Source organism: Solea solea, chromosome 19 (assembly GCF_958295425.1).
Source record: "Solea solea chromosome 19, fSolSol10.1, whole genome shotgun sequence".
NCBI lineage: Eukaryota > Metazoa > Chordata > Actinopteri > Pleuronectiformes > Soleidae > Solea > Solea solea.
In genome coordinates this window covers 3,455,175-3,467,239 of record NC_081152.1, presented here as the reverse complement: position 1 = coordinate 3,467,239, position 12,065 = coordinate 3,455,175, and the positions used below count along the sequence as shown (strand labels likewise).

Sequence of the window (12,065 nt, the reverse complement as noted above, 5' to 3'; positions counted from 1 at the left end):
AGAGCACTGCATTAAGATTAGAAGAAAGGACAATATTAGTCATATTTATTGCAGTAGTTAATAACAATAATAATAATAATAATGATAATGATAATGATAATAAAATATTTAAAACGGTTACACTGATAATTTTCAGTAATATGTTTTGTTACCCACAATTTCATTTTCAAAATACCGTAGGTTGAGGGGAGGTTAAAAAGAGCATACATGCACTGTCGCTGTCGACCAACAGAGGGCGACATTCCCTCGCGTATTCTCTTTCATTTCCATGTAGAAAAATGGCGGAGCGGAGCTGCGGAGGCTGCATAGTCTAAACGACTGGAGGTTTATTGACACCACTAGCTCCAAAGTCGTTCGTGGACGGGACCAGCGGGTTTGGACAACACTGCCGTGTAGCAGGACTAGCTTCAACTCGGACTTGGCGGACATTTTCATTTATTATTTTACCCGTAAACGAGACGCCAGAGCCTAGTAAGGAGCGACGAAAACAAGTCATGAACGGGGTAAGTTTGCTTGTTAGGGCATCACCTCCCTGTCAAACATCGGCTAAGTAGCTCCAAAGAAAGCCACTTTACTCCAGAGTGAGAGTGGAGTGTCAGTTTGCTGGGGTACGTTGCAGAAAATAACATTACAATTTCCACACGTATAAAGTGTTTTAAGTATAAAGTGATCACAAATGAGCTTCCTCGTTGAGTACTGCTTTGCTAACATTAGCCAGTAATGAGGGTTTCATGTGCTCCTCCGCTGAGCACATAATCATAAAAACACGCTGTTTTCTGACATTAGACGGTGGAAACAGTTGCACAGGTTTGTCTCTGATGGGCGGGTTGTGGTTTAAAAGCATGTGACAATGTGTGTGTTTAATTCGGCTAATAAAAGAAGAGTTTAGGGCCTGTGTCCTGTGACTTGGTTTTAAATGGACTGACGGGAGAGTGGGTGTGGAGTCAGCGTGAACCCTCCTCACAGCCCCTCCCACACCACTCATGGAAAATACAGGACCTGAGTACGTGTTGTGTTTTGTCTCAATCATCACGAATTGTTAAGGGGTAGTTTAGGTTGTACACTCACTCTCCCGTACTAAAGTCCATAGAGAGAATCAGTGACTGTGTGTATTATTGTTTTTTTTACCTTTCTCTATGAGTGAAAACATGGCCACCAGCAAAGACAAAAGGAAAAGTGCATCTTTAAAATCTACATTTGGTTTTGTCAGTCATATCTTATCTTTAGAATATCCTCTTTGTCTAAAGACTGAAGCTTACAACAACGGATGTTAAAACAGAAGGAAGTTATTAGGAATGAATATGAAGCATGTTTAGTGATGGTCATATGAAGACAGGTGATTGGGCATTTTCCAGAGTGAAGAGGCAGCTGGTTGTGTTTTAAAGCCAGTTGGAGGTTAGTGGAATGATTATTGGTCAGAAATGGTCACTGGAAAATTGTAAAATGTTGGGACTTCTATCTTCTCATTGAGCGAATCAGCATTTTTCCACAGTACATCCAAGTTGCACCAATGTTTGTACACGAGGAGCATGAACTATGTAAGCATTCCTTCTAAAATCAAAAGACTCTGCAGTAGGTCTAACATGTTCAAACAAATGTTACACAGTGGACAATTCCTTCAAAGATAATTGGATGTTCACTGATGACATGGTTCATTATTACTCTTACCATCAGTCACGTGAGGTTGAACTCTAGTTGTATTGGACCGGCCTTGTGATTCTTCTAGCTTCACCTCAATTGGGTTGAGCTAATTGAGTGGACAGATTTGTAACTTTGCCATCTACAGTTAAGAACGCAAAATGCTTCCACTCACTATTATTCAGATGTTTGAGAGTTGTGAATGTCCATTCAGGAGGACAGCAAAGCAACCGTCTTATTTTTCTGATGGGCATTTAAGTGCATCTAAGGCCAAGCAACCTTTATACCTTTTAGATGGTCTGATGCACTTCCCACCTGTATATTTTTTAACTCTGTGTCTGAATTTTGGATAAAAGTGACAACCCTTTTTTTTTTTTTTATCAGCTGTAGTTTAATTTGGCAAACATGTAAACCTGAAACCTGGGTAAACACGGTATGTCACCATCTTAGCTCACCCTCAGGGTGCACATTCCATGTGCCATCACACATCTCGCTGGAGGAAAAACAAACTCCTCCACTGGCGATAGAAAGGAGTCAGTTGCCATTTTAGCGTTGATGTTTGTATGAAAACTGTATGTGATAATTTTCTTCTCTCTGCATTTACAGGACATTGTATGCAATTCAGTCACCATCGTAAACCACAGCAAATCCACACAACCAGGTCAGGATGAAATGACGATCAAGCTGACACAGGAAGGGAGGTGCCCTCCAGTAAACTCGCAGCAAAATGATGCCCATAGGCAGGGAGAAGGTACGTTTGTTTGCTGCAGCTGATTTCCAGTTCAAAAGAGAGTGTTTCCACTGTGGATTCATGCCACAGGCAGGAGAGCAAACACAACGCTGTTTATTTTTATATGTCGGCAGATTATGTAAGAGTGGTAGAGAAGAACTGCAAATGCATGAAGGTCCTATATCCCTATATACTGTACCTTATTCTAATTTAGCCCATTTCTCATCCCCGCCAGGTCGCAGAACAAGTATCATTACCACCACTACCACCACCACCACCACTATGCCAAAAGACTCAAAGAGCCTGTGTTCGCCCTGCTGGTCAGATGAACAACAGCTGTCACCTCCGCAGCTCCTTTGCCCTCAGACCTGCCTACGTTCACCAACCGAGCCCTCCCTGCCACTGAGTAACGGCCGGTGTCACAGTCTCCTCTTCACTGGCAACAGCAGCACTCTTCACGGCCACAAGAGGAGAAAAATGCGGCCCAAGGTCGAGGGAAAGAAAATGGCTCAAAGAATGTACGCAGGTTCCCATTACTCTTATTTTATGTCACAATCTCATCACCCTGACATCTGTAACGCTATTGAATATGGTATAAAATATAAGTAGTAGAAGCACGATAGTTTAAAGATGTTATATGTAGCATTTCTGCATTAAAATATGACTAATGTAATACATTTTGTTGAGCGGTATCCTTGTGTAGTGCCAAAATGTTTCCATCTCCCTTTAAATCCGTATTTCTATTCAAGATAATGGACTTTTGATGGCGTCATCCACTTTACTGTCTTCTCTATAACTTCCAGGGAAAACCCCTATAAACATCAGAGTAAGGAAGGAAGTTTATTATTCCGTCCTACTAGTTGTTAGCCACTGTGTTGTCCTTTGTTTCACATTTTATTGAGTGTATTTGTCACTGATGGATCGCGACTACACATCGCTGTTTTCTGTGTGTTCTGCTGCCGAAGATCTCACTGTAAAACACACACACACACACAGGAGAACCAAATACAAAAATAATCCCTTATCAAACTGGGTCTGGTAGATTAGAATGTATTACCTGTCTATATACAGCCAATTTGCATATTAAAGGGAAGAACAGTTTCTGAGAATCTTCGGCAATCTTTTTGACAAAATACTGGAATTTTGAACATATTTGTGTGTTGCCATGATGGCACATAAAGAAACCACATTAGTGTTTAATAGTTGTTGTTTTCTCTTTTTCCACTAAAGTGCAGCTGGGAAAAATTCCCAAAACCGTAAAGTTACCGACTATTATCCAATCAGACGAAGCTCAAGAAAAAGTGAAACGGCTCTAAAGGTAAGAAGGAACTCATTTTGTTATTTGTCACAGCCATTTCTGTTGAACAGATATCATTGTATGTCCTGTTGGTTTTTCTGCTGCTTTGGAAATTCACCCACAACCATGTCATGTAAATAATGGCTTGCTGCTTGGGGGGCAATAGAGGAGTCTGTTTATATCACAGCCAAGAAATTCCTGGAAAAATTGTTGTTTTAAATCAGAAAAACTGTTTTCCAGGCCTGGAAATGGTTTGGAAGGGAGTGAATGTTTTGGCAAAGTTTTTAATTTGGAATATTAAGAATGGCCCACTTTGATATCGTATACTATATGTGGGATATAAGACTCCAAGCTGCATGAATGTCACTCACACACAGTTGTTATGTCACATATTACACGTCACGCGTGACACACGCGTTATGTTACATGTTACATTTTTGCTACAAAGCACAAAGTAAGAGCCTCATTAACGGGCCCTATGGTCACTATAGAGGCCAACCTTTGCTTCAATAGAGTCTGAATTGAAAGGAATTGGTAGAACTGTGTGTGAACACTGCCCTATAGATGCTTTCCTGTAATATCATTTCATGTTCACAGTGTGAAGAAAAGAAGCAGATAGACGACCTGATCACAAACGGAATAGAGGAAGGAATGGAGGTACGCTGCTCTTTCTGCTTTCAGAACCTTAACAGTACCTCAAAGCCAGAGTTATATTCAAGAAACTATCAGTGATGCGGGTTTAGCAACCAGTCGTCATCCTGACTGTCCCAACCTCAGAAAATAAATGATTCAAATCCCTCTAAAGATACGGCACAACCGGGTTGATATTTAAAAGTCACACCATACTGCAGGTCATATTTAAAGCTACAGGCACAAGAGTGATGCATGTTTTTCTACTTGTTCTGGTTTGTTTATTAAAGGTGCAGCACATAGAAGGAAAGGGGAGAGGAGTGTTTGCCATGCGGTGTTTCCAGAAAGGCGAGTATGTGGTGGAATACCACGGAGACCTGCTGCAGATCACCGATGCCAAAAAGAGGGAGGCTGAATATGCTCAGAACCCTGCCACAGGCTGCTACATGTACTACTTCCAGTACCTCTGCAAAACATACTGGTATGTACACTGCATTTTTTATTTTTTTATTTTATTTTAGCCTCTTAAATCATTACCACAATATATAAGGGCATTAGCTGAGTATATGTTGGTTTATAAAGGACAGAAATGGAAATACAGACAAATAATCTGCTCTTCACTTCTACTGGTTATTGTTCAGTTTTTTTATTAGACCCTAATTTGTTTAGTGTAGACATCAAATCTTGACTTTAAGAAAATCGCAAATCAAATCTGGTTGAAAAATCCCACTTGGATATTTAACCCCAAATCATTTAACTATCACAATGAAGGGCATTTTACATTAGATTACATTACACTACATTACATGTCATTTAGCAGACGCTTTTATCCAAAGCGATTTACAATAATTTTCTTGGGATTAGACACACAAATTTAAATCAGCAATTAATGTTAATGTTTTGACTGATCAATGTATGTTTGCATCTACTCATTTAAGTCATTTATCTTTTTAAGTTTTCAATATCTATCTTTTATGATCCAAATCACTATATCAACCATGACCCATTTCTGCATAATTTAATGTCTGTAATTAATAAATGAAAAAGTATTTGATATATTTATTACAACTTCATTTTATGCATGTTATTTTAACAATTTACACCCAAATCCTCACTTGCAGTTAAAGAAAATTCTGCAAATTTCTTGTGTTATGTGTTAATGTTTTATATACGGAGGCTGACCTTGTGTGTTTTTGTGTCTCTCGACAGCGTGGATGCCACAAAAGAGTCTGGTCGAATGGGTCGCTTAATAAACCACAGTAAAATCGGAAACTGCCAAACCAAACTCCACGACATCAACGGCGTCCCTCACCTCATCCTCGTCGCCTCTCGAGACATCGACAAGGGCGAGGAGTTGCTGTACGACTATGGCGACCGCAGCAAAGCCTCCATCGCAGCTCACCCGTGGCTCAAGTACTGACTGAGGGGACCTCAATAACAAACAAACAAACAAACAAACAAACAAACACACAGGGAAACATTCAGTAACTTTTGGGTTTCTCATCTGCTAGTGTACAAAATGCCTTAGAAACAGAACGTGTACCCCCTTTTCTTCCATTGTGAAAGAAGCTGGATGGGTTTAGTAGCTGATAATGGAAGTGGGGTTTTGATCATGTTTGGACTGAGGGCAGGCGACATCGGTAGTTTTATTTATACATGTACATGAAGCGTTCTAGTTGTTTTGCAGCACATTTATTTTGTACATTTTTGTATTTCCTATAGACCAAGGCTTCTCCAGCGTGTAGGTGGTAGTCGAGGCTCTGCATTTTTATACCGCTTTTTCCTTAATTCATGGTTAGATAATTAGCAATACTTCTACTTCTGGCCCCACAGAGACTTTGAATCTAATGCAAATTACAAACCCCTTTTTTAAAACACATATTGTGTCAGAGTGGGATTTAATTCCAGCCATTAAACTCACCCAGTCGACCGTCACCGTTTAGTGAGAGTGTAACAGTTTATCACACTCCTGATATTCAAGAGGCAATTTTGGTACTTACACTATTTGACACAGGGTTAGAGCATTACAATATTTTTTAAAGTGTGAAATAATTGTTCAAGGGACTTAACACAGGAATGATTTCATGCCTTTTTATCACGCTTTTATCACTATAAAGTACCGACACGGCACGGCTCAACTACGCGGTTTGGTTAGTTTTCTATTACGTCATAGTACCTCCTAAACGTGGGTGAAGTCATCATAGCACGGCACAAACTAGTGACTTGTAAAGCATTTCTTGTCAGTGTAACTGGATCATTGGACTCACTCAACTGAAAGCATTAGTTCAGTACTTCCTGCATGACCGTAGCACACAGTCACTGAACTGTGATGCGGCTCACCGCCCATGATAGCGGATTTTGGCAGTGCTGTTGCTAAATACACCAGACTTCCGCTGTTAAATGTTGAAATTTTAGACATTTCCGTCTTCAGGATTTGTAAGTCTACAGTTCAGCATTGTTTGGTTTGATTGTTATGTCGGACGTCGTGCTCATGACTCTTCCAGACTATTGCTAATGGAAAAGCAAAAAAAAAAAAGAAGAGTCGTGCCGGGGTTGGGTAGTGGAAAAGCACCATTTGTCTTAAGCATGTAGTATTTTTTAATATTTAAGCTGCATATTCACGGTGGCCCAGAACACTCAACACGACTCAGAAAAGCCACAACACAAATGCAAAAGCCGCAGCGGAAGTCACCAGTTTACGTCTGGGTTTCCCGGGACAGTGCAGCTTTACTTATTGGGAAGCAGAGAAACATGCTGAATGGAAGAATGAATGTAAGTGCCCACACGCAAATTAAACTTAAGAAGTGCCGGTACTACGTAACGGACATTATTGGCCCACTTTAAGCACTGCTTCTTAGTTTTCCATTCAGCTCGTTCCTCTGCTGCCTAATAGTAAAGCTGCACACTGTTTTGAGTCTTCTGAGCCACCATACATATTTAAATTATGAAGTGCAGGTAGTTTTTATGATTTCTTATGTTTCCTTAAAGGCAAATGTTTATGACAGTTTATTATGAATTCATGATTTACTGAATTTATACTGGCTTGTGATTATCCAGCCAGTGTGCTCCACGGTCCTTTTTTTAATTTCACTTGCATAAAGATTTTTCAGGTGGTCGCAGTCTCTGTTTGACTGTGCTGTGTAAATATATTTATTTTCTTGTGAGGGGTGAGTTGAAGAGGTTTGACTTTCAGTTCAGTTTTAATTTATTTTTAGGAGACTAATTTGCAGAAACACACAACCTTCCTGTTGTGTTTGTGGCTGAGTTAGCGAATATGAAGCTAAAGAGCAGATGAACAATAGAAACACAAAACCAATATAATGTAAACTTTACCTAAATTGCTACGACCAGATACATTGAATAGGAAAAAATGTGCTCAGTATTCACCATATCAGGTGCACATGTGATTGTCAGAGCAGCTCACCCATAGCTTCTATCTTTATGAAGGCAGCAGTGTTTGAACTCCAGTATCTTCTGGAGGTCTGATGAATTAACTATTTTCTTTTTTTATCTTGTTTTAATAACTTTAAAGATTGGAACTAACATAAAGATAACATAACCCGGGAGTGTTGTTGCAGCTACAGTACAGTGTCATTTTCTAAGCTTCAAAAATTGAACTCCTCAGTGTTATTGTTGTGGTTGCAGTGGTATTGACATGGCGTCTGACCAAAAACAGCCACTTTTAGCCACTTAACAATAATAAATTTGACACCTTCCCTCCTTTATCTCATCGCTGGATGCACTTTTTCAACTGGTTATTGAAGTTTGTCAGTCACCCTTATGGTCTGTACATACTCATATGATGTAGTTCTTTTCTTTCAGCCCTGGGAGAGAGAACAAATATGTACAGGCCTTAAGTCCTGCACCAAAACCCATAGAAAAAAACAGTGTTTGTAGCTTGTGGGTTTGCTGGTCTGCTGCTGTCTCATTTTGTACGTTCGTGTCAATTATGGTAATCTTGACTGAGGATTTTAAACCCCAAAATCAAAAAATAACACATTTGAACTTTGTGGTAGAGGCAACAGCAGAATAACAACATTACCTCCTGGGATGTTAAAACTCTGCTCTTCTCTATGGACTTTGGTGTGAGGAGTGAGGGTTTTACAAACTTGAGTTTCCAGTCTGAAAAGGCTGAAAGTAGGCATAGATGTTGTTTGAAAACCTCCCCAATGGCCCAAAGTGAAAGCACTAAATGTTGCTAACTGTGGGCAGAGATGGGCGAACGTTTTATGCCGCCTTTTCCAGTCTTGACCCTCGGCTAACTTGTCTGTCTCCTGGTGGTTGTTACTTCATACTTTTTCTCATTTAATTCTCCACAACAAAGCATAATAACGTCATGTTATTCCTGTGACATGAAACGGGCCAAAGCTAAACCACATGTGACTCTTGAATACGTCGCACATGTAGCCATGTGTGCGGTAAACTGGTCCACGCCCCTCGCTTTGCTGTTTTCATTCTGTTCACGCAGATATTTCATGTCAACATTTTATTTATTTGTTAGTTTTATTGAACAGCTGAACTGCCAACATGTCACTTTTCATACATTGTTGTTAGTAGCCTTTTCACCTTTTGTTTATCTGTATGTAGCCAGACGGTCCAAGAGCTCTCACCTACTTCCTTTTAAAAAGGTTTTTAAACTCTTTTACTTGATTTATATAATTTTTCCAAAAATCACTGAACATTTTTTGCTTGAAAAATTCCTTGATATGAATGAAATAGGGAAAAAAAATGTCTAGCAACTAATGACCTAATTAATTTAACAGTAATACTACAGAATCTTAGTGTTATTAACAGTGTTCTAGAATCTTGCTATAATTTATTTCACCACAGGAAAATGGTGACAAGCGTGCTGCACAGGTAGCAGGCCAATCCTCTGTCCTCTGTCCGTTACGTCATCTGGGACAGAGGACAAATGAAATGTAAAGACCCCAAACAAACAACGCGCTGGTTCTTAAATATCATAAAACGGCCCATTAGAATAGTTTTTATCTAACAAACGGAAGTGGTGCACTTGTTGGGATTTATTTTCAGTGGTGGGTGAATTCACATGTGGTGGTGGTGTTAGTATTTGAGGTGACAGGACAGAAATGGAGTTTTATCACATAAACACGTGTTGATGGCTCAGGTCATTGCTAATAGTGGGCGTTTCATGGGGTTTGTTTAGTCAAAACCTATAGAATATCCCACATGTCACTTTTTGATTTTCTTTTCTGCCTTCCCTTAGTGAACACATGATGTGAATCTTCACTTTTTCTTGCAGGATGACAATGTGATTTATTATTATTGTTGTTGTTATTATTTTGGGGGGTGATTTATGAGACTGTCTTAAGATAAACATTTAGTGACGTGCTTATTTACTTTGTTACAGAGAGTGGATGACAAAATCATTTCTGTTATTTTGTAGCAGCGTGTGTTTCAAATCTATGCTAACTCGACCAAACCTAAACCATCCTCTTTTCATACCTATCGGACACCAAATGGCGACGGCGGGTCACAAGTTTCCCAAATCTTCAGATGGCTATTGAACTTTAAGGATTCTTTTGATGTTATGGTGTCATTGTTGATACATGAAAACACTGATTCTGACCTTTCATCTCAACACTTCCTCTGTCACCTCCAACGGTAGCATCGTGTTAGAAAGTGTGAAATGTTTTCGTACGAGCCTTTCTTTAACCAACGTTTCATTTTTCTTAATGTAGAACTAATGCAATAATTACTGGGAGGCCAAACTGACCTGTTGGCCATTTTAGGATGTAATAAATAGATCTTTGCTGTTGTAGCGTTGAATAAATCTTAATGCTGGGGTTTAGGCATCGATGAATAAAGATGTATTATGCAAATGAACAGGCATGGGTGGTTTGTTCTCGTGTTGAAATAAATGTGGCAAGATAATGGTGTAACTTTTCTTTCTGTTTTTTTTAAAATCTGCTGTTATACAATCATTTGGCAGCAGATCAATGAATAAAAAAACATGCAGATACAATCAGGAGCCTTTGTTAAAGGACCAGTATGAAGTGTGTAATCACTTTAAAATGAAAGAAAACGGGTTTTGTTGCCTTTAGAATAAGCCTTTTTTTTATGTATTTCAGGCAAAGGTTGTGCTTTAACCATAGACGCCATTTAAAAAGTGGACGTAGTCTTGCGGGTGCAAAATAAACTCCAGTTCTGAAGCTTTAAGATTGTTGTACGACTGCTGTCATGTCATTTTTTGAAGCTGGAAATTCATGTCATCCGTAACCAGGCTCCTGCCAGCTGTCAATCACACTCATGTGTCCACTCATGTTCCATATTTTATCATCTATTTTGGAGAAGAATTAGATGAAGAATTAGATGAAACTAGATTGACACCATGAAGGAAAATATTTCCCCATAGACTTCCTTTGAAATTGAGTTTTCAAAAGTACCTACTCAACGTGGGCGGAGTCATCACTGCACGGCTGCATGAAACTGTGGTGACTTCCATTTTACACACACACACACACACACACACACACGAGTGACTAGTGACTTGTAAAGCAGTTGTTTTCAGTGCAACTGAATCATTAGAATCAGTTAATTAAAAATATTTGTTAGACTCCGTCTGACACAGTCACTAAACTAACCCTAACCCTGACCACTCACCAGAATAGGTACTAAAAAAAGTCTGCTAGAGGAAACACAACTTAACCATGCCGTGCCGAGGCGAGTAGTGCCGGTGGAAACACGCCACAACTGTTACACACTGGGCCTTTCATTAGTTATGTTCTAAAACAGTGGATTTCATGTGGCCCTCAAATCAATATTAAGTTTTATTAAGTTATTATTGTTATTATGATGATATATAATGATTCATTTTGCATTACAACAACATTTTTATTGTGAACTATATATTGTTTCATGACTTCCAGTGTCTAAGGATTATTGTCACAGCCGTGATTAAACCAAGCTAGTACCAGGGCGGACTGCTTTGGACACATTTGGTGGTGGACGGGATCTGTTTCCCACAACTGGCACAACTGGGGAAATTCTGGAAATTCTCCCCTTTTATTATTATTGTTATAATTATTATTTTATTATTATAATAATAATATTTCATTACAGATAAACATCTTTTTTAACTGTGGTGAGCAGAAAAGCATCAAAATGAATGATGAATGCAACTTACAGTAGCAGAGGCCACAAGGTTGGTCTCATCCATGTCAACTTCAGCATCACAGTCATGACGTGTGTGTGTGTGTGTGTGTGTGTGGTTTATGTCTTGCAACAAGGTGGAAACAAGCCTCAATCAGTGATAGAGGGATAAGACACACCCACAGAGATGTCATTGGATGTCATTGGAAACACCTGTCACACCAGGATTATCCAAGAAATGACATGAATGTACATATTTCCTCTATTTTCTGGTTAAAATAAACACAAATAAGGACAGTGTTTTGAATAGTTATCATCTCCTACCTGTCAGCATTACATATGGAAGAGTATTGAGACCACATGTTAAAAAAAAATTGAAAGAAAGAAAAAATAAATTAAACAGCATGTGAATTCTGAGGGAAAAAAAGTCAGAATTTTCTCTCATAAATCTGACTTTAATCTTATAATTTTGACTTTAATCTCAGAATGCTGACTTTAATCTCTGATTTCTGGCTTTAATCTCAGAATTCTGACTTTTTTCTGTTTTCTGTTTTCTGTATTTATTTATTTTTACATGTGGCCCTAATACTCTTCCATAATTACATGAAATGATAAATGAAGGCAGATAAAAAAGAAAACAAAAACGTCTGAGAGGACACA

The 12,065-nt window shown here is 38.9% G+C and overlaps 1 protein-coding gene across 1 annotated transcript; it reads left to right on the top strand.

The window, feature by feature from the left end:
* The first annotated feature begins 259 nt into the window (after window positions 1-259).
* On the top strand, window positions 260-10,195 carry kmt5aa (lysine methyltransferase 5Aa). The gene is made up of 7 exons (XM_058617577.1): window positions 260-503; window positions 2,245-2,389; window positions 2,604-2,886; window positions 3,599-3,686; window positions 4,263-4,322; window positions 4,586-4,776; window positions 5,505-10,195. The coding sequence occupies exons 1-7, from the start codon at window positions 495-497 to the stop codon at window positions 5,713-5,715; spliced, it is 987 nt and encodes a 328-aa protein (XP_058473560.1). The 5' UTR covers window positions 260-494; the 3' UTR covers window positions 5,716-10,195.
* The last annotated feature ends 1,870 nt before the right edge of the window (window positions 10,196-12,065 follow it).

Coding starts and splice junctions, on each gene's coding strand:
- kmt5aa (XM_058617577.1), top strand. Junction 3,687..4,262: donor AAAGTGAAACGGCTCTAAAG/GTAAGAAGGAAC, acceptor TCATGTTCACAG/TGTGAAGAAAAGAAGCAGAT. Junction 4,323..4,585: donor GAATAGAGGAAGGAATGGAG/GTACGCTGCTCT, acceptor TGTTTATTAAAG/GTGCAGCACATAGAAGGAAA.